This window comes from Lycium barbarum, chromosome 10 (genome assembly GCF_019175385.1).
Source record: "Lycium barbarum isolate Lr01 chromosome 10, ASM1917538v2, whole genome shotgun sequence".
Classification (NCBI taxonomy): domain Eukaryota; kingdom Viridiplantae; phylum Streptophyta; class Magnoliopsida; order Solanales; family Solanaceae; genus Lycium; species Lycium barbarum.
The window spans coordinates 113080557-113104582 of record NC_083346.1 but is presented as its reverse complement, the minus strand read 5'-3'; the positions used below and the strand labels follow the sequence as shown (position 1 = coordinate 113104582).

The following is a 24026-nucleotide window of genomic DNA, read 5'->3' as shown; positions in this document are numbered from 1 at the left end:
ACATCTCAAGGACGTCCAAAGTAATACATTCCCTATAATCGTAAAGCGCCTTCAAATAATCAGTCAAAGAGTCATCGTCTACGATATGCCACTGCCCATAAATAACTAAATCTTGCGGTGTAAAAGAAAATGGATATCTCCTAATTATAATTAAATGAAATTCTCGTCTACTAACATTTAGTCTACTATACAAGGCTTGCAGTAGTTTTGAGTATTTTAATTTAAGTGAAAACTTAACATAATATTTTGCGGAGAGTCATAACGCAAACTATTAGACTCATAAATAATTTCCCCATCCCAAAACCCTAACAGTTGGAACATCCTCCATTTTTGACTAATTTAGAAGTACAAAATGTAGAAGTTGGATGAAATTTAGAAGTTGGATAAAATTTTGTGCTTTCCTTTCGTTCAAAATCCGCTTTATATAATGAGTCTAAAGGTTTCATATTACGCAAAAAATTACTGCGTTATGCAACTTTATGTCAAATCAAGTATGGATGAGCAGTAGAATCTACTGATTTCTAACGAAAAACCGGTGGCATTATTGGTTAGAATAACTCATGAAATTAATGCGTGCAGTAATTTATTATGCTAAAGGTGTAATAAAGTGGTCCAAAGCGTGCATTGTGTTGTCAATCAGTGTTTTCATTCAGAAACGTCATAAATCCACCATGCGCTAAAGGTGTATAAAGTGGTCAAACGCGTGTATTGTGTTGTCATTCAGATACATAATAAATCCACTATGCACAACGCATCTAAAATTAGTGCTATACAATAATATGATTGCTAGCAAGTGTTATATAACGTAATTGACGAATAACTAGCAACCACACAAATAGGGTTATTATGTCATTTTTTAACTAATTTGAAAATATTAGTCGTCTTACATCGTTCTCTCCAGGAGACATATGCAAAGAAATGGCTAGGACATGGGAACTGGGTGAAGATTTTGAATACTCGAATAACCCAAATGAGAAATACAATCAACGTTACAATACTACAATGACAGATGAGTGGAATTGACATGTTAGGGAGGCTGTAGCACTGGAGCAAATCTTGAGGGCATTTGGACTTAAACTCCCAAAAGGTCGTGCTATGTCGTCAATGCCTCATGGCACTGCACAAGAGTTGAATTTTTCTCTTAATCGTTTTCGCGAAGAAAATAACCGAATGTAGATACGTTGCTTTAGGGCTGGATATAGTCGAAATGGTTACGTAACATCCAAGTAGGACTCAGACTGTGAGATGTCTGATAACAATGATTCCCCATGATCTTATTTCTTTTTATTTTAAATAAAGTAGGTAGGGTCATAGTCATGATCCCACAACCTGTTGAGTTTGATACCTTTATAAGTAGTCTTTCGATACTTAGTAAACTACTAAAAATTCAATGTCGAATAGTAGAAATGTAGATTGGTCGGTATTCTTTCCAAAGGATCCGAATAGCAGTGGTGATGATAGCTCAAATCAAGCAGCTATTCCAGTAATTCCTCAACCGATAACAGTGAATTCGTGCTAGACGATTTGAAGCTTCACCTTTTAATAGAGCGATGATGATTTTCGCCAACTGAAATATTCAGATACACGTGAATATTATTGTGATTTATGTCGCAAATGGGCATATGAGTACCCCCACAACGTGTTGTTCGTGACTTGGAAAATCTCAACGCTCCAACCCCAACAAGATTCTCATTCAGCATGCCTCGAACTGATCAAGATTCTTGCAAGGCTGCGGTACAGAGGATTAGGAAAGGGAACAAACGAATGCTAGCACAACGTTGTAGATTTTACATGCTCAAGTTGGCTGAAGAACAAGCATCATCAACTGGTAGGGAACTAACATCTACAGAAAAAAAAATTGTCTTAAGAAACCCAAGATATTGATCTAAGGACAATATTGACAACTTCAGTTCTGATTATTAAGAATATTGTGATTTTAATGATATTTTTAATTTATGATGATGTCGTTAATTTGAAGAATATTAGTATGTTTAGTTTTGCATTTTTCTTATTATTATTTACTTACTTAAGAGTGTTAGAATTGAAAAACATTATATACATAAATAAAAAAAATGCAACGATTCAAATTTATATAGAAAACACAAATAAACTACTACATAAAAAGTGACGATTACATAATACATTAGAAAAACCATGGAAAATACATAATACATAAAAAGTTAAACTACTAAAAAATAAAAACAAACTACATAGGAAATAATAAACCTAGCCGACAATGCAACACTTCAAAATTACAAACAACAACAAGAGACCACAAATCATCCTCCAAAATTTCACTTTCTCTTCCAAAGCATTTGTCTCACTTGAGAGTCTTTAAGATTATCCTTGAATTTTTTTTCTTCCGATTCTTTTAGCAACATCTCTAGAAGTTCAATTTTTCCTACAGCTTCCCTAAGTTGACACTGCAAATCAAACTTCACGGTATCTACATTGCTTCGTGAAGTCGCAGTATGTCTATCAACCGGAGGCTTTTTATACTTGGCCGCCACCGTTTTATCCCCGTGAACTTTATCTTCCCACCGAAAATATGTGCACCCACCATCTGCCTAATAAAATAACAAGTAACATTAGTTTTGTAAGGTAGAAAATGTAGACAACGTGGCAAAAACTCTATAAAAAGTTGCAAAATAAACTTACTTCGGGCACTTTACAAAGCCAAAAATGACGGCCCAGATTTTCTGGAGTCCTTGAAATTTTGCGCCGGCAGTATACACCGCAATAACATACGCCGGGTTCTATAGCATAAAACGATGATTCGGAATTTTGAGACATGATTTATGAGGGGGTATGGCAAAAGAGTGAAAATGGAGAAGTGTTAGAAAAATGGAGGTTTTGCCCTAGTTTTGTGGAGTTTTTTAACGCAGGAATATAATTTCCTGCATTATTAAAACTTTGACAGCCAGAATAACACAGTAATTTTACTGTGTTATTGGACTTAACTGAATCGTTAAAGTTAGGTCCAATAACGCAGTAAATTACTACGTTAAGGGTACTTTGGTATCAATTTTTTTCTTGAGGTATTTTGATTCACTTTATTTTTTTTTGGGGGGGGGGGGGTCATTTAGGTTCCGGACTTTTAAATTTAGATACATTAACAGGGTAAATAAACTTTAAACTACCAGTGCAATTTTACCAGTTCACATCAACTTAGTTTATATGGGTGCAGTTTTTTTTTTTTTTTTTTAAGTGATGAAAACGTGGTGTACATCTAAGGACACTATAAAATGGATATTCCCAAGTCAAAATATAGCAAAACTAAATTTTGGGTTAATAATACTTGTGGTCCCTTAATTATTGATAAATTCTAATTTTAGCGCAATGGTTAAGGGTTTGCAAGACTTCATTGAGGTTGCGAGTTTGATCCTTGCTTGCGACATAATTATAATTTCCGCCGGTTCGCGGGTTCAAGTACAACCGACCTCACTTAATTTGTCTAATGAAAATAACTTCTCTACCCCACAAAGGTAGGGGTAAGGTCTGGGTGCATGTTACTCTCACCCCAGATCTCACTCGTGAAATTACACTGGGCATGTTGTTGTTGATACCTTAAGTGGTCCCTCAATATTTGGGCCTGCTATTATCTAAAATGTAATAGGTAAATAGCCACTCGTTAATACGCACTACAAGAAAGTACACAAATGGCAACAAAAATAATATTGTTGGCAAAATTTAATATTTGGCAACAACTTAGTTTTATTTTTAGCATATATGATGAAACTTTTAAAAATTAACTTTTGTTTTTTTGCCAAACAATTTAATTTTGATGTTATATATTGACTATTGCTGCAAAAAGTATTTTTGGCAACAACAAAAAAGTTGTTGCAGGTCGTTGCAATAACAGCCGATGGGAAAAGTTCATGCAACAACAAAAAATGTCGTTACCAAAAATACTTTTTGCAACAATAGTCAATACTATGGCAACAAAAAAAAATTGTTGGCAAATATCTTCTTTTTTGTAGTGACGGAAATAAAATTTGGATAAAAGTACTTCTACTTAAAACAAGGAAGACCCATCAATACGGTGTAAGAATTTGAAAATTTAACAAGTGAAACTCTAGCATACTATACTGAAGTTCAAAAAACTACTATAGGTGAAGCTCAAGCGCACTGCATGCTAGAGTTCAGAGCTTTTAAAGGTAAATCACTAGTATACTATGCAGTAATTCCATTTGTAAAAGGTTTGAACTCTAGCAAACTATATTAGGATTCTTCCATGTTTTAGATAAGGTATTTTTATCCAAAACGCGGTTAAATCTTGATAACATTTAAAATAGTGGTTAATGTTTGACAGTAGGTATTAAAAGTGGCTATTTACCATTTTGACACGGGTGGTTCAACAAATCTTGAGCAAGTACGAACCGATTTACAAGCTCAATCTTGCCCTTCCATGAATTTAAAGGTCGTGTTGGGCTGGTCCCTTAGTGCGCTGGGTCGGGTTATCTGGCCCGACCAAGTTGACATGTTTTACTAAGGACAACTTTGAATTAGTCGTTATGTATTCTATTCGAAGAAATTGTGTGGAATATAACTTGTAGGATATTATGATGTTAAAATATAAATTTATTACTCACAGAAAGTTATTTGCATTGAGGGGCAAAAATAAATGGCCAGCACAAAATAGGGGAAAAGTGCAAATGACCCATTCTATTCGAATACCTGAATGAGGGAATATAGAGTACTATGGTAATATGTGACCTTTCGAGGTAGTAAGGGAGCATTTTTCATGGAACAATTAACTTGTACTGCATTCCCTTCTTGATAGAGTGATCTACTTTATACAAATGGAATTTGAATCAAGTTTGTCGTGTATCAATCGAACTAGGAGAAGATTTCTCTATGGTACGGATCGTATAATGTGGACTTGAGTTCAACAGCACGTCTATGAGGATATATTCTGACAAAGATTTCATGTATTTCTCAAATTAAAGTTGTAAGATTCTATTGAAAAACCAAGACATTTTTCCAACCAAGAAAGCAAAAACTAATTAAAAAAAAACAGGAAAAAAAAATCGACATAATATAAGATGAGCTTTTGCTAGTGACATATGTACTGGGAATATTTTCAAAGTGATATAGATTATATTCTTATCATTTTCAGCTTGAGAATGTAATGCTACTTTAGAAGCCAGGCTAGCCAGATAAGGCATACAAGTGATCAAGAAAAATCTAGATATATCCATCAACTCATGTAATTCTTCTAGCAATTTAATGTTTTCCCTTTTCTTTTAGCTAACATAATGCCTCTATATATAGCTTCGTGATATGTTCAGGTTTCTCAACCACAAATCAAGACTGAAGCTGAAATTCAATTCACAACTTTTAGCCTCCACATCTTCTTAATTTCCTCTTCACTAAAAGCTATATACATATCTTGGCATTTGGGCCGAACAATTTATTATTTCTTGAAGATTTTTTAAAAATGGATATGGTTATGAAGTTGGGAGCAGCAAGCCCAGTGGTGATTTTCACCAAGAGTAGTTGTTGCATTTCTCATAGCATCGAAACCTTAATTCGTAGTTTTGGAGCAAACCCTACAGTTTACGAGCTCGATACACATCCAAATGGGATGAAAATGGAGAAGGCATTGATTGAACTAGGGTGTCAACCAAGTGTGCCAGCAATATTTATAGGGAACGAGTTAGTTGGTGGTGCAAATGAGATCATGAGCCTTAATGTGAGGGGCAAGCTCAAACAATTGCTTATTAGGGGTAATGCCATTTGGGTATAGAAATTAATTAGTAATAACTAGGTAGCAACTCTCGGAGTTTTGATAATAAATTTACCACTTATAAATAGAGTCTTCTTGCTTCGGATCTTTTTTTATTTTTCCCCCCCTCAATTTTGCTTCTTGGTGTATACCTTTTTTGCTCTTGATATGTGAAAAAAGTTACACTTTTGGTCAGTCATTTCTTTTTGACACTTATAAATAGAGAGTCATTGCTTTATTTCAAAACAAATGACACGAAAAATGTTAATAACAATGAGCATATATCTTTATGTACTGCATTTTAATCTAACGTATTACTAATATTTAGTGTAGTTACATGCATCTATTGTTTATTGTTACTGTTTGGGATTTAGCAAGGTCATCCTATGACATATAAATAAAATGAAGCCTTTACTCTAATTAGTTATCTTGATTATAGGTCATAATGATCTCAAACTATGTAAAATTCTTAGTAACCAAGGGTTTTAATATATCATTCATGAACGCGTGAGATGTCGGAAACAAAGTCATCAAACATCAATGAAATTTAAAAAGAACTTCCACTATGAACAGTTTCTCGATCATAGGATACACGATCTGAAAATTTATGTTACCTTTCAACATTACTTCACTTTTTTGGCACATTGTATTTTATATTTAAAAAAGAAAGTAATTTCGAAACCACAAAAGTTTATAAAAGGTAGTCCGGTTCACACAACATTCCACATTCATGCAAGGTTCTAAAATGAACGGCACCTCAAGAGGTAATGTACGCAGCCTTCTTGAAGCAAGCATCAAGGTGTGCGAATCTTTAAGTTAAAATTGGTGACCATTCGAATTAATGCCTTTTTCTTATCCAACCAACTTGCTCTAACAGTAGATCTCCTGCATGGCACATGTTGCAAATATTCCTACCTACATAAGTTTTCAGTTGACATATGAATATAAATCTTCTAGCCATGCACCAATAGGAAGATTTGTCATTTTCCCTTTCTGCAATGGCAGAGGAATCTTTTCCAATTTGCGTAAGGCATATTAAAAGCGAAATGACTCCAGAGAGCTCGACATTGATAAACCAGTGCTGTTTAGTTGAGCCATGTTTATCCTTTGAAGTACTCCTACTTAGTTTTCAAAATGAACTAAAATATTTTTTTGATTGAGTTTAAGCTATGTACACATCAGTATTGTAGAAACCACAGTATAGAAAGGAAAAAAGAAGCTTTTGTGTATATTTCTTGTGATAATGTACATTATATGTATATAGCCTTCTGATATAGTTTCGAGTACACTGATGGATCAGCATGACAATAGTAGGGTTCTACTTAACTCTAACTACATGTTTGTATCCTATTCAAGCTGATATACTATTAATATACACGAAATATAATACTGATATACACAGGATATACATAGTCATTATCCTAATCAGTACATAGTTTTATTCCTGCCTTAAATTCTGCTTCACTAGAATTCTTAATCTCCAACACTTCCTCTCAAGCCATAGAGAGGTGGAACATCCACTCCTAGCTTGCTTCTAAAACCTGCAAATTGTTGTTTTGTAACTGCCTGGGTATGAATATCATCAAGTTGGTCATGTGATCTCACAAAGTGTGTTATAAGTTGTCCTCTAGCCACCTTTTCTCGAACAAAATGATTATCCATCTCTATATGTTTAGTTCTAGCATGTAGATCTGGATTCATTAAGATTGTCACAAAACAGTATTGGAGTTGTTGACAATGGGACACTAATATCCCTAAGGATATATGTTATCCATGTAATCTCATCTGTGGCTAAGGCTAATGCCATGTACTTAGCCTCAGCACTTAATCTGGCAACTGTGCGCTGCTTCTTGGATGCCCATGAAACACAATTAGCACCAAAATAGATTCTATATCTTGTAGTTGATATTCTTGTTGTAGTACATCCTCCCCAATCTGCATCAGAAAAACCATACAATCTTAGAGGTGTTTTTGCAATCAATCTAAGTCTAAGATGCACTATCCAACTTTGTCTGAACTTTGATATAAGGATAACACCTACAACCAAACACTTTAGGACTATTGTAATCTTGAGATGTCCCATGAAGCTTGAAAAAAGGTATTTCATTCTTTAGAACTGAAGATGGTAGTCTATTTATCAAGAATACAGCAAAGAGGAAAGCTTCCACCCATAAAAATAGAGGTAGGTTTGCATGAAAAAGTAGTGTAAGACCAATTTCTACTACATGTCTATGTTTTCTTTCAGAGATCTCATTCTGTTTAGGATTATTAGGACATGACATTTATCGAATGATTTCATAGTTTTCCAAGTGTTTAATGAACTCATTACTGATGAGCTCACCTTCTCCATCACATTGAAAGATTTTAATTGTCTTTGAAAATTGCTTTTTAACCATCTTTTGAAACTTAACAAAGTTCTTAAAGAATCCAGACTTCTTTAATTTTTTATTAGATATAACCAACTGTATCTTTTGTGGTCATCAAACAAAATGTAGTATCTCATATGCTGAGAGGATTCGACAGGAGCTGGTCCCCATAGATCACAATGAATTTTGAGCTATGGTTCCTTCTCAATTTTATTTCTCAATGCAAAAGTAAGTTTACAACTTTTTCCTAACTGACAGCTAGTAGAAATAGTAGGCACTTTATGCCAACTCTTAACATCTATGAACTTATTCCTATTCAAAAATTGTAAATACTTTAAACTAGGATGGCCTAATCTAGCATGCCAAATCCAATCTGTCCTCTTCCAGTCCGGTGTTGCTGTCAAAGCAAATATATTGTTATCTTCCAGTGCATAGAGTCCTCCGTTTTTAGTTCCCTTGGTCATTTATTTTCCTGACTTCTTGTCCTTAATAACAAAATCAGATTCATCAAACTCAAGAGCACATGAATTGTCTTTTGCAAGCTTGCTAACAGACAGTAGATTCTTATTATCTTAGGAACTACTAGTATCTCCTTAACTTTCAATCCAAACTTAGTAGTATTTCCAACATGTGTGATCCATTACCAACAATTATCTTATTAGTTCAATTGTAAACCTTAAGATCAGATAGATTACATGTGTTGTTGGTTATATGATTGGTTGCTCCAGAGTCAACATATAATGCATTGTGCTCAGCTATTGTGCCTTGCAAGTTGAGTGCTGCTAAGGCTTATGGAAGATCTTCTACAGCTTAATATGAATAGTCCCATCTGTAAAAATATTTAAGAGCAGTATGGTTATTCCTATTAAACATTTGACGAGCATTATCCATGTCCTTGACTTGATTTAAACCATGCATGCACACTATGATTGTTCGGAGTGTAGTTTTATCCAGAAGGTATAAACCCTCTTCCTCTTGAATTATAGTTAGACTTTCTTCCATTCTGATTATGAACACCTCTACCTTTTTTTACAAAGAATGCCATGTTGTGGTTTTCCTGAGACATTTCCTCATCATCTTCTCTCATGTCAAAGCCTCTAAATGTATTGACAAATCGATTGAGTGTGGGATAAGGTGTCTTGCCAAGCATAGTAGTTCTGAAAGTCCTATATTTAGGACCTAAACCTCTAGCAAAGTTGATCACCTTGCTATCCTCCTCAACAGGTTTGTGTATGACAGCAAGTCTATCACATATTCCCTTAAACTCTTTCAGATACTCATCAAGTTTCTTGGTGTCACACCTACCCTTAGTAAGGCGTGACTGGCACCCGGCACCCTACGGAAACCGAGTGAACCAACTTATAACTTGCATTCTTCTTGTCTCGAATGGTAAAAATACGGCTAAGGGCTAAATATGAACATAATATCATGCATAAATATATGTGCAATGGGCTACAATACCAATATAACTACCGACATAACATAACTAAGCTATACACTGGAACTGTCTGCAAAGCCTCTATGAACATGACTGAAATATACAAGTCGGGACAGGGCCCCCGACATACCCTTAACACAAGTTATATATATATATATATATATATATATATATATATATATGTGTGTGTGTGTGTGTGTGTGTGTGTGTGTGTGTGTGTGTGTGTGTATGTGTGTGTGTGTGTGTGTGTATGTGTGTGTAGACCCAAACTCGGCAATGCTCTAAGAAGGAATGGAGCCCACCAATCAAATCTAGTACCTGAAAGTAGCCTACTGCGGAAGATCCTTGTCCCGTCTATCTGTATCTGCGAGCATGAACGCAGCGTCTACAAGAAAGGACGTCAGTACGAATAATGTACTGAGTATGTTAGGCAAAAATGTAACATAATAAATATATGTAAACTGCAGGAAAGAAAGATAAACATCAACTTGGCACTTCTGACTTATTAATGAGAATCTAGTACACATGTCTCTTTATGCTCTCATATCCTTTACTATATTTGTGTATTATACTGTGATCCTAGCTAGCATGTCCCTCTATTGCTACCTCTATCTGCCCAACTGACCAGTGGTAACTGCTCGACCGGCCATATCCCGGTGGTAATCGCCCATCCGATTATTGCCCGATGGGAGAGCGCAACTGCCCGACTGATCAGCGGTAACTGTCCAACCGGCCGTAGCTCGGTGGTAACTGCGCGTCCGATTATCGCCCGACGGTAGAGCGTAACTACCCGATTGATCAGTGGTAACTGCCCAACCGGCGGTAGCTCGGTGGTAATAACTGCCCAACTAGCCGTAGCATGGTGGTAAACACATATCTTCCCAACCGGTCGTAGCATGGTGGTAAACATATATGCCGTAGTACGGTGGTAACATCTGCCCGACTGGTTGTAGACTAGTGGTAATTATAATCAACTATACACTCCCCGTGGTTATCACTTAACCCGTAGGGTCTACATAATCACATAAGACTTATAAGTACAGCTCAGGCCATTAGTACTTCTTCCCACTTGACTAGACTATAACCAAATCCTAAGATACAACATAAACCTCTCTTCAAACATTAAGTACCTCATTAGAGATCCTCTGCTAGCTCTCGATTCATGTCCTATAAAACATTCCTTAAGAACCTGTTCCTAAACTCATTGGATTATTATTATGGAACCGTCATCATGAACACGTCTCACCTTGAAGGAACAAAATCATAAGATGAGATCAACATCAATGAATAACATCAATAGCTATGAAACAAGCTCAAGAATATCACAAGAACATCGGGAACTGTAAGCTTTGGTACTGTTAGAAATGAGTTTATTGAAGATGTCATATATAGGTTCACAACAAAAGAATCATGCCTTAAGAAAGAAAGGTTTAGCCTTAACATACCTTTCGGTCTTCTTAGTTACTCAATGGTTATCCTTCCAAGCTCGTTAACTCCACATGTAAAACCATTCATACTATTATTAGGCTCACCATCATACACTTGTCTTAAGAATTTAAATAAAATCCTTTTAGAATCTGCCGAAATTCGGGCAGCATCTCCTCTGTTTGTATGCCTAGCCCGAAATTATAATCCAGCAACCAACAACAATAACAACAATACCAACATCAACAACAACACTATCAATACCTATATATTCCATAAAACATCCGACACGATGTTTCTCCAATTTTTCAAACCAACAAATTCATTATACGATCATTTAATAACTTTTCCTCCGTAAATAAACCTAAACCAATATAAATAAGGGAAGATTCATACCTTTCACCCGCTAGAGCCGCAATATCTCCAATTATCACCCTTAATCCAAGCCAAGATTCCTCGCAAAATGATATTATAATCACAACTATACGCTATCCGGACCTAATTTCGGAGATTTCACTTAATTCGCGTTAACATTTAGTGGGCGGAAGTTGGGAGAATTTTCTAGAAAATTTGGGAAATATTTGAAGTGTGTTGGGATGAAAATGAGGGGTTTTAGCCCTTATATAGTGGGTTAGAGTCGGTGGCACTGTAGCAGCGAGCGACACTGCTCTGCCCGCCTAAATTGTAGCGACCATAATTCTCTACTCCGACGTTGTATCGACGAGCGGTTTATTGCGTTGGAAACTAGACTCAAAATTCAATTTAGGATTTTGCTTTGCTTCAAAACTCCTTATATACTAAAAGATATTCTTTTTTAAAATTCGACCGAAATTGCCCCTCATATTTTCATAAAATCTAACAAACTTAATTTTCTTTATCCACTTGCCCTCCAATCCTTCCGTAGCTTATTATATGAACTTAAACCCTCGTAACCATAAAGTTGGCGCATATCACCTCACATACCTCCTGAAAGGTAGCTCGAATCTCAACATACGAAACTACGGGGTGTAACACTTGGATCCCAACTTGATATTATGCAGTTGTTGTTTCAGCTGAAACTCCTTGTCCGTTGTAGCTATCCTCATAAGCTTCTTCTAAGCATTCCTACATCTATTTGGCTATAGAAAACCAACAATGAGATATATGTTTTCCTCAGTCATAGTACCTTAGATCCATGTTCTCAACAGCACATCTTTTTCTTCCCAAACACTGTCCTCACTTTCTTTCTCCTTATCTGCAACAACTTCTTTCTTTTCCATCTATGACAGGTGAATCTTCTTTGCTTGGATTCTCCTCCTTGATCCAGTTGAGTACTTTCAGAACTTGCATGAGTTGCATGATCTGAGTTCTCCAAATTAGGTAGCACTACAACATACGACATATATAGCTACGAAATACAATGTAGCTAAAAATGAAAATTTTGTTGGCTAAACACTTTAGCCACAATTTTATTTCCATAGCATTCATAGCAAGGAGCTGAAGAATAGCTACGGATTTTACATGATCTGTAGCTAAGGATTGATATTTGCTATGAATTTATTTTTTTGTGTCGTAGCTGTAATGATAAAACCTTTTGCCACGAAATATATATTTATAGCAAATAATTTTTTTTCTTTTGCCATGACAGATAAAAGTTGTAGCTATCTTCACATTGTAGCCACAAAATGTTGTATTGTAGCAAAAGATTTAATTTGTTTGCCATGCAAATTCAAATTTTGTGGCTGTTTATATAGCTTAATCTTGTGGAAATAGTATTCGTGTTTAGCTATGAATTAAAAATTCATAGCTATAAATTAAAGTATTTGTCAAAAATGTTTTCATATTGTAGCTAAATATTCATACCTTTTGCCATGAAATATACATAATTATAGCTAAAAATATTCTTCATTTTGCTATAAAAAGTGAAAATATATTGTCCTGTTCTTTCCATGTGGATATTATATATACATTTAGTTGCGAATTAAAAAATTTATTGTTACGGTTCAATTATATATACATTTATCTACGAATTCAAAAAAATTATTGTTACAAATTGAAGAGCAAGAACTTTATAATGTAGCTAAGAAGCCAAATATAAATTTTATGTTCCAAACAGTTTTCATATTACACATCATTGTATATTTCAAATTTAAAATATTCACTGTACACAATTCTTCTATGACACCTTCTCGTGCCTAAATAAATATCGTGCCCAAATCAATACTAAATTATTTAAGTCCAAGACATGAATTTAAATCAAAGTCCAAATCTGTTGGGCTAATCCATTGAGTTGGTCTTCAAAATCATGAGCCCGCTCCATTAGCCCAAGGGTCATGTCATGTGTCAAATGATGTGGCGCACCAAGTTAAGTCAAGGACCAATAAAGATGAGTCACGTGTATGAGTGACGCAGCATGCCAAGTCAATAGAAGAACCAATCATATGTCGCCAAGTGTTCAAATGACATGGTTCAACCAATCAAATACATACCCTAGCTCTCCCCTACACCTATAAATAGGGGTCTTCATAAAGCCAAAAGGGAAGAAAAAAAATACATAGAGAAGCTCTCAACCACAAGTCTTCCGCATACTAAGAAGTCTTCGCTCCAAATGGTGAGCCGAAAGTTTTCATACCTTTACGTTTGTGATTAAAGCTCGGCTCCGCATTTGTAGTGAAATATCAACAACAAGTAATACGTCCATTCAAGAACAAGCAAAGCCCTTGATTGACGGCTGTATCGTGAGGAAAAGAATCAGAGGATTACATCTTTTTATTTAAGATTTCATAAATATTGTAACCCCGCACAAATTCTTGAAATCAAATATTACTCTTTGTCGCTATTTTTCTTGTCTTGATTATTATTTTCAGGAACAAAAGATTAGTACAGTTATACTTTTGATCGGTTAAGTAGAGGCAAGAACATTAATTTAAACTAAAAATTTAAGAACCTTAGGGTTGAACCATACATTTGAACCAAAAGTTTCATAAGAGCAATAAAGTAAATCAAAGAACTAATTTTGATGGTTCTAACTTTAAGATCTTACCATTAAATACATTGCACTTATGAAATATAGATACTCTGTATCGAAAATATTATTCACTATCATAAATATACACGTCAAACTTTCAATTTTGTAATGTCGCTTTACTCTTAAAGTTATCTTTCCTTCCAATATGTTACAACTATAAAATATTTAAATCCCCACTCCCTACAAATAATAAATAAGGCACAACATCTATGAAATAGCTATGTATATCCGCAAAATTGAACCTAAGAAACTATGTCGAATAGGTGTAAGGAGATTAGAAACGCTAGAATATAACACCTTGAGCATACCGTTAATATATAAGTTGTGCAGTTTTCTTTTGCTCTTCTTGTCTTTCTTGTTGTTCTTTTTCGAGACTTAATGATACAAGGATATGGAGAAGTGGGGAAGGTTGTTGCAGCTGGAAAAGGAGACGGGAGTAAGAAGAATGAGATTTGGGTTTTAGGGATTTATTATTTGCCAATACGCTAAGGTCTTCTTTATATATATATATATATATATATATATATATATATATATATATATATATATATATATATATATATATATATATATATATATATATATTAGCTTTCTTTAACTTATCTTATATAATATAAAATTCTATATTTTAAGTAGCGAGTATGTCATTATGATAAAGAAAATTACCTATGAAAATAATAAATATTTAATTTTATTAATGTATATGGAAAAATCAACTACAACTATAAATCTTCAATAAGAATATATACTTTTCGAAAGTAAGTGATTACACAAAAGAAATTACTCAATTTGAAAATAATCAAATACCAAATATACATAAATATCTCTATAATAATGATAAAAAATGATTCGACGTACAACATTATATAATTAATAACATAAAAAATAGCAAGTTATAATAAGATATAAGTTTGAGGTTATATAAGTAGGTAGGGTGTTGACGGTATGGTTAAAAACCGATCCAATAAAAAGTCGAACAAAATCGATTAGATAAAACGATAGTCGCTTAGATTTGATTTGGTTTCAAATTTTAAAAAACTGATAATATTTCACTTGGTTTGATGTTGTGAAAAGCAAACCGAGCCAACCGACAAATTATATATATATATATATATATATATATATATATATATATATATATATATATATATATAATGATATATTAACTTTTTAACAAATACATTTTTAATTGTTCATCAAAATTTGTATATGTCTAATAGTCTAATGAACTTTCAATTTTTGGCGCGGATTTCCCTTCAAATGCACTGGTTTTTAATTTTTGTCCCTCAAATTGCTGGTCTTTAATTTTTTTTCCCTTCGCTTAAAAAGGTGACCTAAAATACCTTGAGGTTCTGGGTTCGAATCCCACTCAGTCAAGAAAAAATATTCGCAAGGCAAGGCTTTGTAAAAAGTATGCCTTATATGGCAAAGTTTGTCTTATGGGCATAACTAAAGCCTGCCTTATGCGGCAGACGTTGCCTAAAGACATAACTAAAAGTCTGTCGTATCCGGCAGACTTTTAATTATGTCTTAAGGCAAAGTCTGCCGCGTAAGGCAAACTTTTCGCGAACCTTGCCATGTGATTTTTTTAAAATTTTTTATGACTAAGGCGGGGTTTGTACCCAGAAACTCGAAGTATTTTAGGCGAAGGGAAAAAATTAAAGACTAGCAATTTGAGGGGCAAAAATTAAAAACCACCCCCCCCCCCCCCCAAAGAAGGGAAATCGTGCAAATTGCCCGTGAACTTTACACCTAAAGCCCATTTCTTAAAGGAAATCCATGAATCCAAACCCATAGTAAGGTAAATCAACTAATCATATCGATGAATATGCAATACGAAGAAAATTAACCGACCAGGCAAGAAATCGAACATGCCCAAAAAAGAAACGACATTCGTGCAACTGTTGCGCACTTAATCCAAACTCATTTATTTAAAGAAACAACTATGGGATTTACCTTTAAAAAATTTACTTCTTATAAATTTTATTCACTTGATTAAAGCTTATAGATCTTAAAATATTTTCTTCATAATCCTAGAAAATTATAGTTCCCACATACGAGGGTAATAACAAATTATAAATTGGAAAAGGATGGAAAAGTCTTTCCTAATCTAGGGGAAAAAATTAAAGAGAGAAATACATTAGATTTCTTACAATCGAACCAAACCGATGGATATGTATTTTATTTGGTTTGGTTTGATTTCAATGTTTAAAAAATCGACTAAATTAATTTGATTTTGATTTTAACAAAAAATCGGCCCAAAATGACTCATGAATACCCTATGAAATTGGTATACAAATTATCAATTAACGAAGATTACTTTTTTTCATTTCATTCTTTTTTTTTTTTGAATGCTAATTAATTATTTAATTTATATAAAATAACTATTTTCTATCTTTTAGGAAAATATAACTTTTGTATTTATCATGATTTTCGTAATCGATGCAAAAATATTAGTAATTAGGTGATGCAAGGAGGAAGTTGACAGTGACATAGGGGTTAAGTTTGAGGCCTTTATGAAGAGATTCTGGTGGGGATTAGATACGCAGCTTTTGCTTTCTTTAATGCTCTGATACCATGTAGAAAACATAGCAAATAAAGGAAAAGAGGAGCTTTATATATATATATATATATATATATATATATATATATATATATATATATATATATATATATATATATATATATATATATATATATATTTCTTGTGATAATGTACATTACGTGTATATAACTTTCTTACATAGGCTTGAGTACACTGATGGATCAACATGACAATAGTAGAGTCCTACTTAGCTTCTAACTACATGTTTGTGTCCTCTTCAAGCTAATATACTATTGATATACATGGAATATACTATTGATATACACAAGATATACATAGTCATTATCCTAATCAGTACACAGTTCTATTCCTGCTTAACTTCTGCTACACTAGAAGTCTCAATCTCCAACAAGTATAAGGGATTTTTTACACTATATAAGATCATGGAGAAGATATTTATAAGTAAACCTTCTAAAACGTGAGATTTATAATCTTGAAAATAAGATAGATTATCTGCTAGAATAAATAACGCAGTAACCTGATGGTATAAGAATCTTTGCACTGGCCATGCACATAACCTAGTAGTGTCCTGCTTTCATCTTAGAGTGTGTCATAAAAATTCTGATGATCAGTAATTGGTTCCTTCATGTTCTTATTTCTTAAATACTTGCTATTAGAGGTGTTCGACCTCATTAAGATTTTTAATGTAAGGCTTAGCCCCACCTTACTTGTATTTATTCTTGTTATATTATTAATAATAAGATCAATTAGGGAAAATACCTTAATGGTCCAATATTTGCTTAAAAAAATACATAACTTAAATTCTTTGTGAATTCTCCCATGAACTAATGTATCTGCTAACCTCTTGTTTGGATGGTGGTTTCCTGTGGTTAGGAAACCATGTTTTTTCTATTGTTCTTAAAATTATGTGGTATGGTGTTGTAAACCCGTGGTTCATTCCATGGTTATATAACCATGAAAAGTCCCAATTTTTGAAACCACGGATTTGGTGGTTTTTCCGTGGTTACGTATTTCATTTCTCCATTATACCCTCCACCCTCCACCATCCACCCCACCCCATCCCACCCTCACCCCCACCCCCACCCCTGCGCCACGCTACCATTCACCCCCACCCGCCCCACGCTACCACTCACCCCCACCCACCCCCCACACTCACCCTAACCCTACCCCCCGCACTCACCCCAACCCCACCCCCGCCCTACCACCAACCCCCATCCCTAACTACCCCACTCCTCTGCCACCCACCCCCACCACCTAGTACCCCTCACCACCGCCCAACCTCACCCCACAACAACTCACCCCCACCCTCATCCCACACTACCCACCCCTCCACCACCCCTACCCACTAATCCTCACCACCACCCAACCCCACCCCCACCCTACTACCCACTACCCCCACTCTCATCTCACAATCACCCACCTCACACCACCCACCCCTCCCCCACCCACTACCTACTTATTTTTTAAAGTTTCTATTTTATTCTTTACCTGAGTTTTGTTAATATATATATAAATTATTTCTAATTAAGAGTTAAGGGTATTTTAGTAAACTTACAAGGTATTATACAGTATCATACAGTCAAACCAAACAATACAAATGTTATTAAACCACAACAAACGATACAGTCTATCTAAACATTGTATTCATTAATACAGTACAATACAATACAACATCATACTGTACCATGTCATACTGTACATTAATGAACCACAGGAAACAACCATCCAAATAGAGGGTAAAGGAAAATGGAAGTTATCCAGCTAATGTGATCCTTCTGATCAATACAACTGAAGATATTATAATCTTATTTTTATTTTAGAAAAAAGAAATCTTTATTCAGAATATATACTCACAGACATATGTTGCTGTTGAAATCAAGTCCGCAATTTTATCCGTACCGACAAGGCGGTACCACAGAGAAAGTTTGAAGCTTCTCCTATAGTTTGCTTGATAATTGACTAACTTGGTTCAAATTGGAATAAAGTGAATCACTTGATCAAGAAAGGGAATAAAGTACTGTCATACTTATCATCACGGGTGATCTATATATATATATATATATATATTCTTACCCAGAAAAAAACACTCTTACTACCTCGAAAGGCCGCATATCATCATAGTGTTATATTTTCCAATATTATCCGTTCGTCTCATTTATGCAAAGACATTTAATTGGACACGATATTTGAGAAAGAAAACATACTTGTGAAATTTAAGTTGTTAAATATGTCATGACATTTGATGTGGCCATAAAATAATGCTCTCTCGCTTTCATTCAATGTGGATTGAATTTTGCTGCATTACAAAAGTTACCAATTATTCCCTCCGTTCCAATTTTAGTGTCTTACTTTCCTTTTCGTTGTGTCCCAAAAAGAGTGTGCCTCTTTTTATATTTAATAAGTTGATAATGCAATTCAAACATCCTACGTGACAAGTTCATAACCACAAAATTCAAACGAAATTTTAGTACATTATACACACCTTTAATTTAGAAACATAAGAATTAAAAGTATCTTTATTTCTTAAACTCTGTGCCTAGTCAAATTAATATATTTAAAGTGGGACGGAGGGAGTAGTAATTTTGACATTCTTAAGCTCCTGTGTTACCTAGTGCATCATATTAGTGGTCTAGTAACTCTCAAATAATTTCGTTAGATATGAGTCTCGTCATTTCCCACAAATTTATTATCCTAGCTTGATGTTCTATCATTCTTGTTGGGAGATCATCAAGAATGGTGTTTTACTAATGATACTTGATTTTTTTGCAGGTGCCCAAATCCCAAAAGCAATCACCCATACATGTTTAATTTTGATACCGAAGGTGGCAAGCCCCCAGCAATTCAGTGAGCTCAGGCCTATAAGCCTGAGCAATTTTAGTTCCAAGTTGATTTCTAAGCTACTGAATGAAAGGTTGAGCCCTTTGATGCAGAAGTTGATATCACCAAACCAGACTGGATTTATAAAGGGGAGATCTATAACTGAAAACATCATGTTGACTCAGGAGATGATTCATAACATCAGGAAGCCTAACTTTGAAGGAAATGTGGTTCTGAAGTTGGACGTGGCAAAAGCATATAACAAGATGGAATGAGATTTTCTATGCCAAGCCCTTAGACAGTTTGGTTTCAGTGAACTGTGGGTAGACAGAATTTGGAGATGCATTTCAAATGTCTGGTATTCAGTTAACATAAATGGGGGTAGGTCTGATTTCTTCAAATCCTCTAGGGGGGTCAAGCAGGGTGATCCTCTTTCCCCTTCACTTTTTGTTCTTGGGGCAGAGTTACTATCAAGACTTTTGGATAACATGACACAGCAAGGATTTGTCCCTAATCAAGACTTTTAGATAACATGACACAGAAAGGATTTGTCCCTTACTCTGGTATCAGAAATGGTCCTATCATCACACACCTCTCATATGCTGATGACACTGTTCTATTCTCTTCAGGTGAAACAAATTCATTGAAAATGATGATGGAGAGCCTAGAAACCTATGAGCAAGTGTCTAGTCAAAGGGTAAACAAACATAAATAAGCCTTTTTCCTCCCACCAAAAGCTAATCCTGATAGCTTAACTAGAGTTGCCACTATCACTGGTTTTACAATCTCCACTTTTCCTATGCAATACCTTGGGTGTCCAATTTATGTTGGTGCAAAAAAGGTGGTGTCCTTTAACAACATGGTGGTCAAGATTGCTTCAAGGCTACAAGGTTGGCATGGCAAACTACTATCTCTTGGGGGCAAGGTTGTTTTGATAAAATCTGTCCTTCAAGCTATCCCCCTCTATTTGCTATCAGTTCTGTCCCCTCCTGTAAATGTTACCAAACATATTGAAATGTTATTTGCCAACTTTTTTGGGGGGAAGTTAGAGGGAAAAAACAAAAGCCACTAGATTAAATGGTCAAAGCTTTGGTTTCCTTATTCTGAAGGTGGTGTGGGGTTCAGGTCCATCAAATATATTGGTAATGCCTTTGCAGCTAAAATGTGGTGGACTTTCAGAACTCAAATGTCTCTCCTTAATCAACTTTTGAGTGCCAAGTATTGTGCTAAGGGCTATCCTTCATCCTTGAAATGGAGATATGGCCAATCTCATACATGGAGGAGAATGATGGAGGTTAAAGATACAGTTGAACCTTTCATTCTCTGGAAAGTTGGGCATGGAGAAGTTTTCTTTTGGTGGGACAACTGTTCTAGTTTGGGCCCTCTTACTAAAATTGTCTGTAACAGACCAACCCCAAAAGGCATCATAGTTAGTAGGTTCATTGCAAATGGGAGGTGGAGATGGGATCTTCTGAGTACTATCTTTCCAGCAAATGTGGTCAACACCATTCAAAGGGTGGAAGTGGATATTACAAGAAAAGATTGGCCATTATGGACTCTTGGCAATTCTGGGAAATTCTCCACTAAAACTGCTTGGCAACATTTGATATCCTATAGGAATGAAACTCTCATTGCCAAATCCTTATGGCATAAGAAAATTCCTTTTAGGATCTCTTTTCATATGTTAAGGGTAATTAACAATAGAACCTCTACTGATGAAGGGGTTCAAAAGAGAGGAGTTACACTATCTTCCAGGTGTAATTGTTGCAGAATTTTTCAAAGAGAGACTTGTGGTCACCTTTTTGCTGACAGTGACATTGCAAAACAGGTGTGGATTTTTTCAACTCTTGTGGAATCAGGTACAACATGGGGCATACGAGAAGTTAGAAGTTTGGTGCTACAATGGTGGCTCACTAAACATGTCAATGCAGTCCATAAAAGCCTATTACAATATCTCACTATTGCTATATGTTGGGAATTGTGGAAAAATAGATGTAAAGCTAGATTTGAGAATGTCAAAATGTCTAGCAAATACATTATTTGGAAAGTGTTTCATACAATGAGTCTAGTTTTGAACTGTGAATTTCCCAAATTCAGTCTTCCTAAGACCCGGAGGGAAATGTGCATGCTGATAGAGAAACTTACCCCTATTGTGCATAGCCAGATAGTGATTTGGTACAGACCAGATGAAGGGTGGCTGAAGTTGAATGTTGATGGCTGTAGTAAAGGGAACCCTAGACAAGCAGGGGGAGGTGGAATTGTGAGAAATCCTCAGGGACGAATGATCCTATCCTTTGCCACATAGTATGATCACAACAGTAATAATGAGGTAGAAGCTAGAGCAATTCTCCAAGGCTTGAAGATGTGCATTGAAAAAGGTTTCAACAAAGTTATCATTGAGTCTGATCATTCAAAATTAATGATTGACATCATTAATAGGAAAGCTTCACCTCCTTCGCATATTCAAGAAGTTACAAACAAGATATGGGATTTCCTGCAATCCGGTACCTTTTGTTTTGTTCATATTTTCAGGGAAGGAAATTGTATAGCTGACTATATGGCTAATGTGGGAGTCAAAAACTGAAATCTTTTTGCCTTCAATGCAGATCTCTCGTTGCCTAGGCAAGTTAGAGCTTTTTTGAAGCAGGAGCAAGATGGCATCCCAAATTTTAGATTCAGATCCAAAAAGAATTATTTTTGTTGATATTTCTATGATCTGGTGTAATTATGTAGTAGTTTTTCTTATAGCCTTTTGCCTTGGAAATATTTATCCATCTGAAGTAATTTTAGAACCTCTCTTACTTAGCTTAGGGTGGTTCTCTGTCAAAGGGAATGTGATAGGATTATCACCACTGTATATTCTGTTTTGGAGGCTAAGGTTTATGTCCTCCTCCGTGTACTGATGATTTTTGATATATATCAGTGCCCAACCCCCACCAGCAAGGTGGATCTCTTGACTATATATATATATATATATATATATATAAATCTGGTTTGGTACTATTTTGGCTACTAATAATCTTTTGTCTATGTAAAGTTTGGACTAATTTGAGTCGAATTATGTGAGAATTAAGCAGTTAGCGGTTGTTTCCAAGGTGAATTTCTTTTTTGTCTCACTATTATTTCATTGTGAATTCTTGGTAGCTAGTTTTTTTTTTTTCCCCCTTGTGCACCTCTGTTTCGCCTCTATTTTTGATGTGATCTCTCTGTTTTAATGTCCCGCTTAATTTCTCAAAAATTAATTTCTTTGCAAGGGGGTTTAATGGTCAAAGTCACGTCTCACTGTCAAAGTATTTTATGCTCTGGCTCAACTGCAGGGGCTGTGCATTTTGTCTGCTTAGACTTTGACCTTGGGGCGGCTCGGCAGTTGAATCTTGAGCTCACCCTTTTTATGACCACCAAACTTTCTCCTCTCACTCCAATGTGGTTCATCTAGTGCAAGCTTCACATTTACCAGACCGCTTTTGAGTTTAACTGCCAACGGTCCGTGGGTTATTACTTGAAATACATAAGCTTTTAACTTCGTTTTTTTGACAATAAAATGTGAAATATTACCTTACCAACAAAATAAAGCACCAATACACCTAAGAGCATGCATAGTCTTAACCACCTTCTAAGAAGGGTGCCAAGAACTAACAGACCCCTGAATATCCTCTAATTACAAACAACTTGTATAAAAGAACTATTTTTCCTACCTCTCTTGGAGTTTCAAGTATATCTATCCTCTCCATAATTACAATTTGAATCCGCTGCACTACAAAAATTACTATTAACACTTTTTTCTTGGAAAACTTTGTTGTTTCTAGGTATCCTTGTATGATAGACTGCAAGTACTACATCCTTCTTGAACCTGCTCCAATGCTTCATCATGCTGAGTTGCCGGTCCTCCTGTATCCCTCTGTGAATAAGCTTTTAACTTGATAGCGTATAAAAAGTCCATCTTGGCATGTACAAACATTACTCTGTCCTTATATATATATATATATATAGTTTTAGTATATATGTTGGTTTTAGTGATGACAGTATGAAGAAGAGCGAGGAACCACCATCATCTACTTCATCTATGGTGGTTTCGATCAAAGCAACAAAAAGACTTCTATAATCTTCGTTGAAGTACAATGATGTTTTTGACCAAAAAGACTTTGGGCCTCAGATGGTTATACAAGAAAACAAAAGGGTTTTGCAAAATCTGGGCCTCAGATAAAAAATGAAATGGACTGTGGACAAGGAAGCGACCTAAATACAAAAGCAGCCCAAATAGTTGTCCACCATAACTATTGTATAGATATGTACATGGTAAAAATGACACTTTATTTTTGTTTTATTAATAGTTGTAGATAGATAATGATAGGTTAGTTACAAAGAATAGATTATTAGCACTTTAGTCCCCAAAAATTTGTATAAAGGATAGGAGCATTGTACAGATTGATCATCCTCAGTATTACTAAGGAAAAATTTCCAATCTCAATCTTCAAATTCTAACAATATATATATATATATATATAGTTATAGTTATAGTTTGTATATATTTATGATGATTGACAAATAACAAGGATTAATTCGAGCCTACATCCGCCCTGTATGCAAGAATAACATTAGGATATGAATATGAATTAGTAATGCAGAAATTGATCATTATGGCCAAAACTAACCAGTTTATTAAAAGATCAACAGCAAAA

The 24026-nt window shown here is 35.0% G+C and overlaps 1 protein-coding gene across 1 annotated transcript; it reads left to right on the top strand.

The window, feature by feature from the left end:
• Nucleotides 1–5239: 5239 nt before the first annotated feature.
• On the top strand, nucleotides 5240–5923 carry LOC132614266 (monothiol glutaredoxin-S1-like). Its single transcript, XM_060328679.1, has one exon. The coding sequence runs from the start codon at nucleotides 5441–5443 to the stop codon at nucleotides 5747–5749; it is 309 nt and encodes a 102-aa protein (XP_060184662.1). The 5' UTR covers nucleotides 5240–5440; the 3' UTR covers nucleotides 5750–5923.
• Nucleotides 5924–24026: the final 18103 nt, after the last annotated feature.

Bases quoted from the DNA above. Each gene is read 5' to 3' on its own strand.
- LOC132614266 (XM_060328679.1), top strand. From the start codon at position 5,441: ATGGATATGGTTATGAAGTTGGGAGCAGCAAGCCCAGTGGTGATTTTC.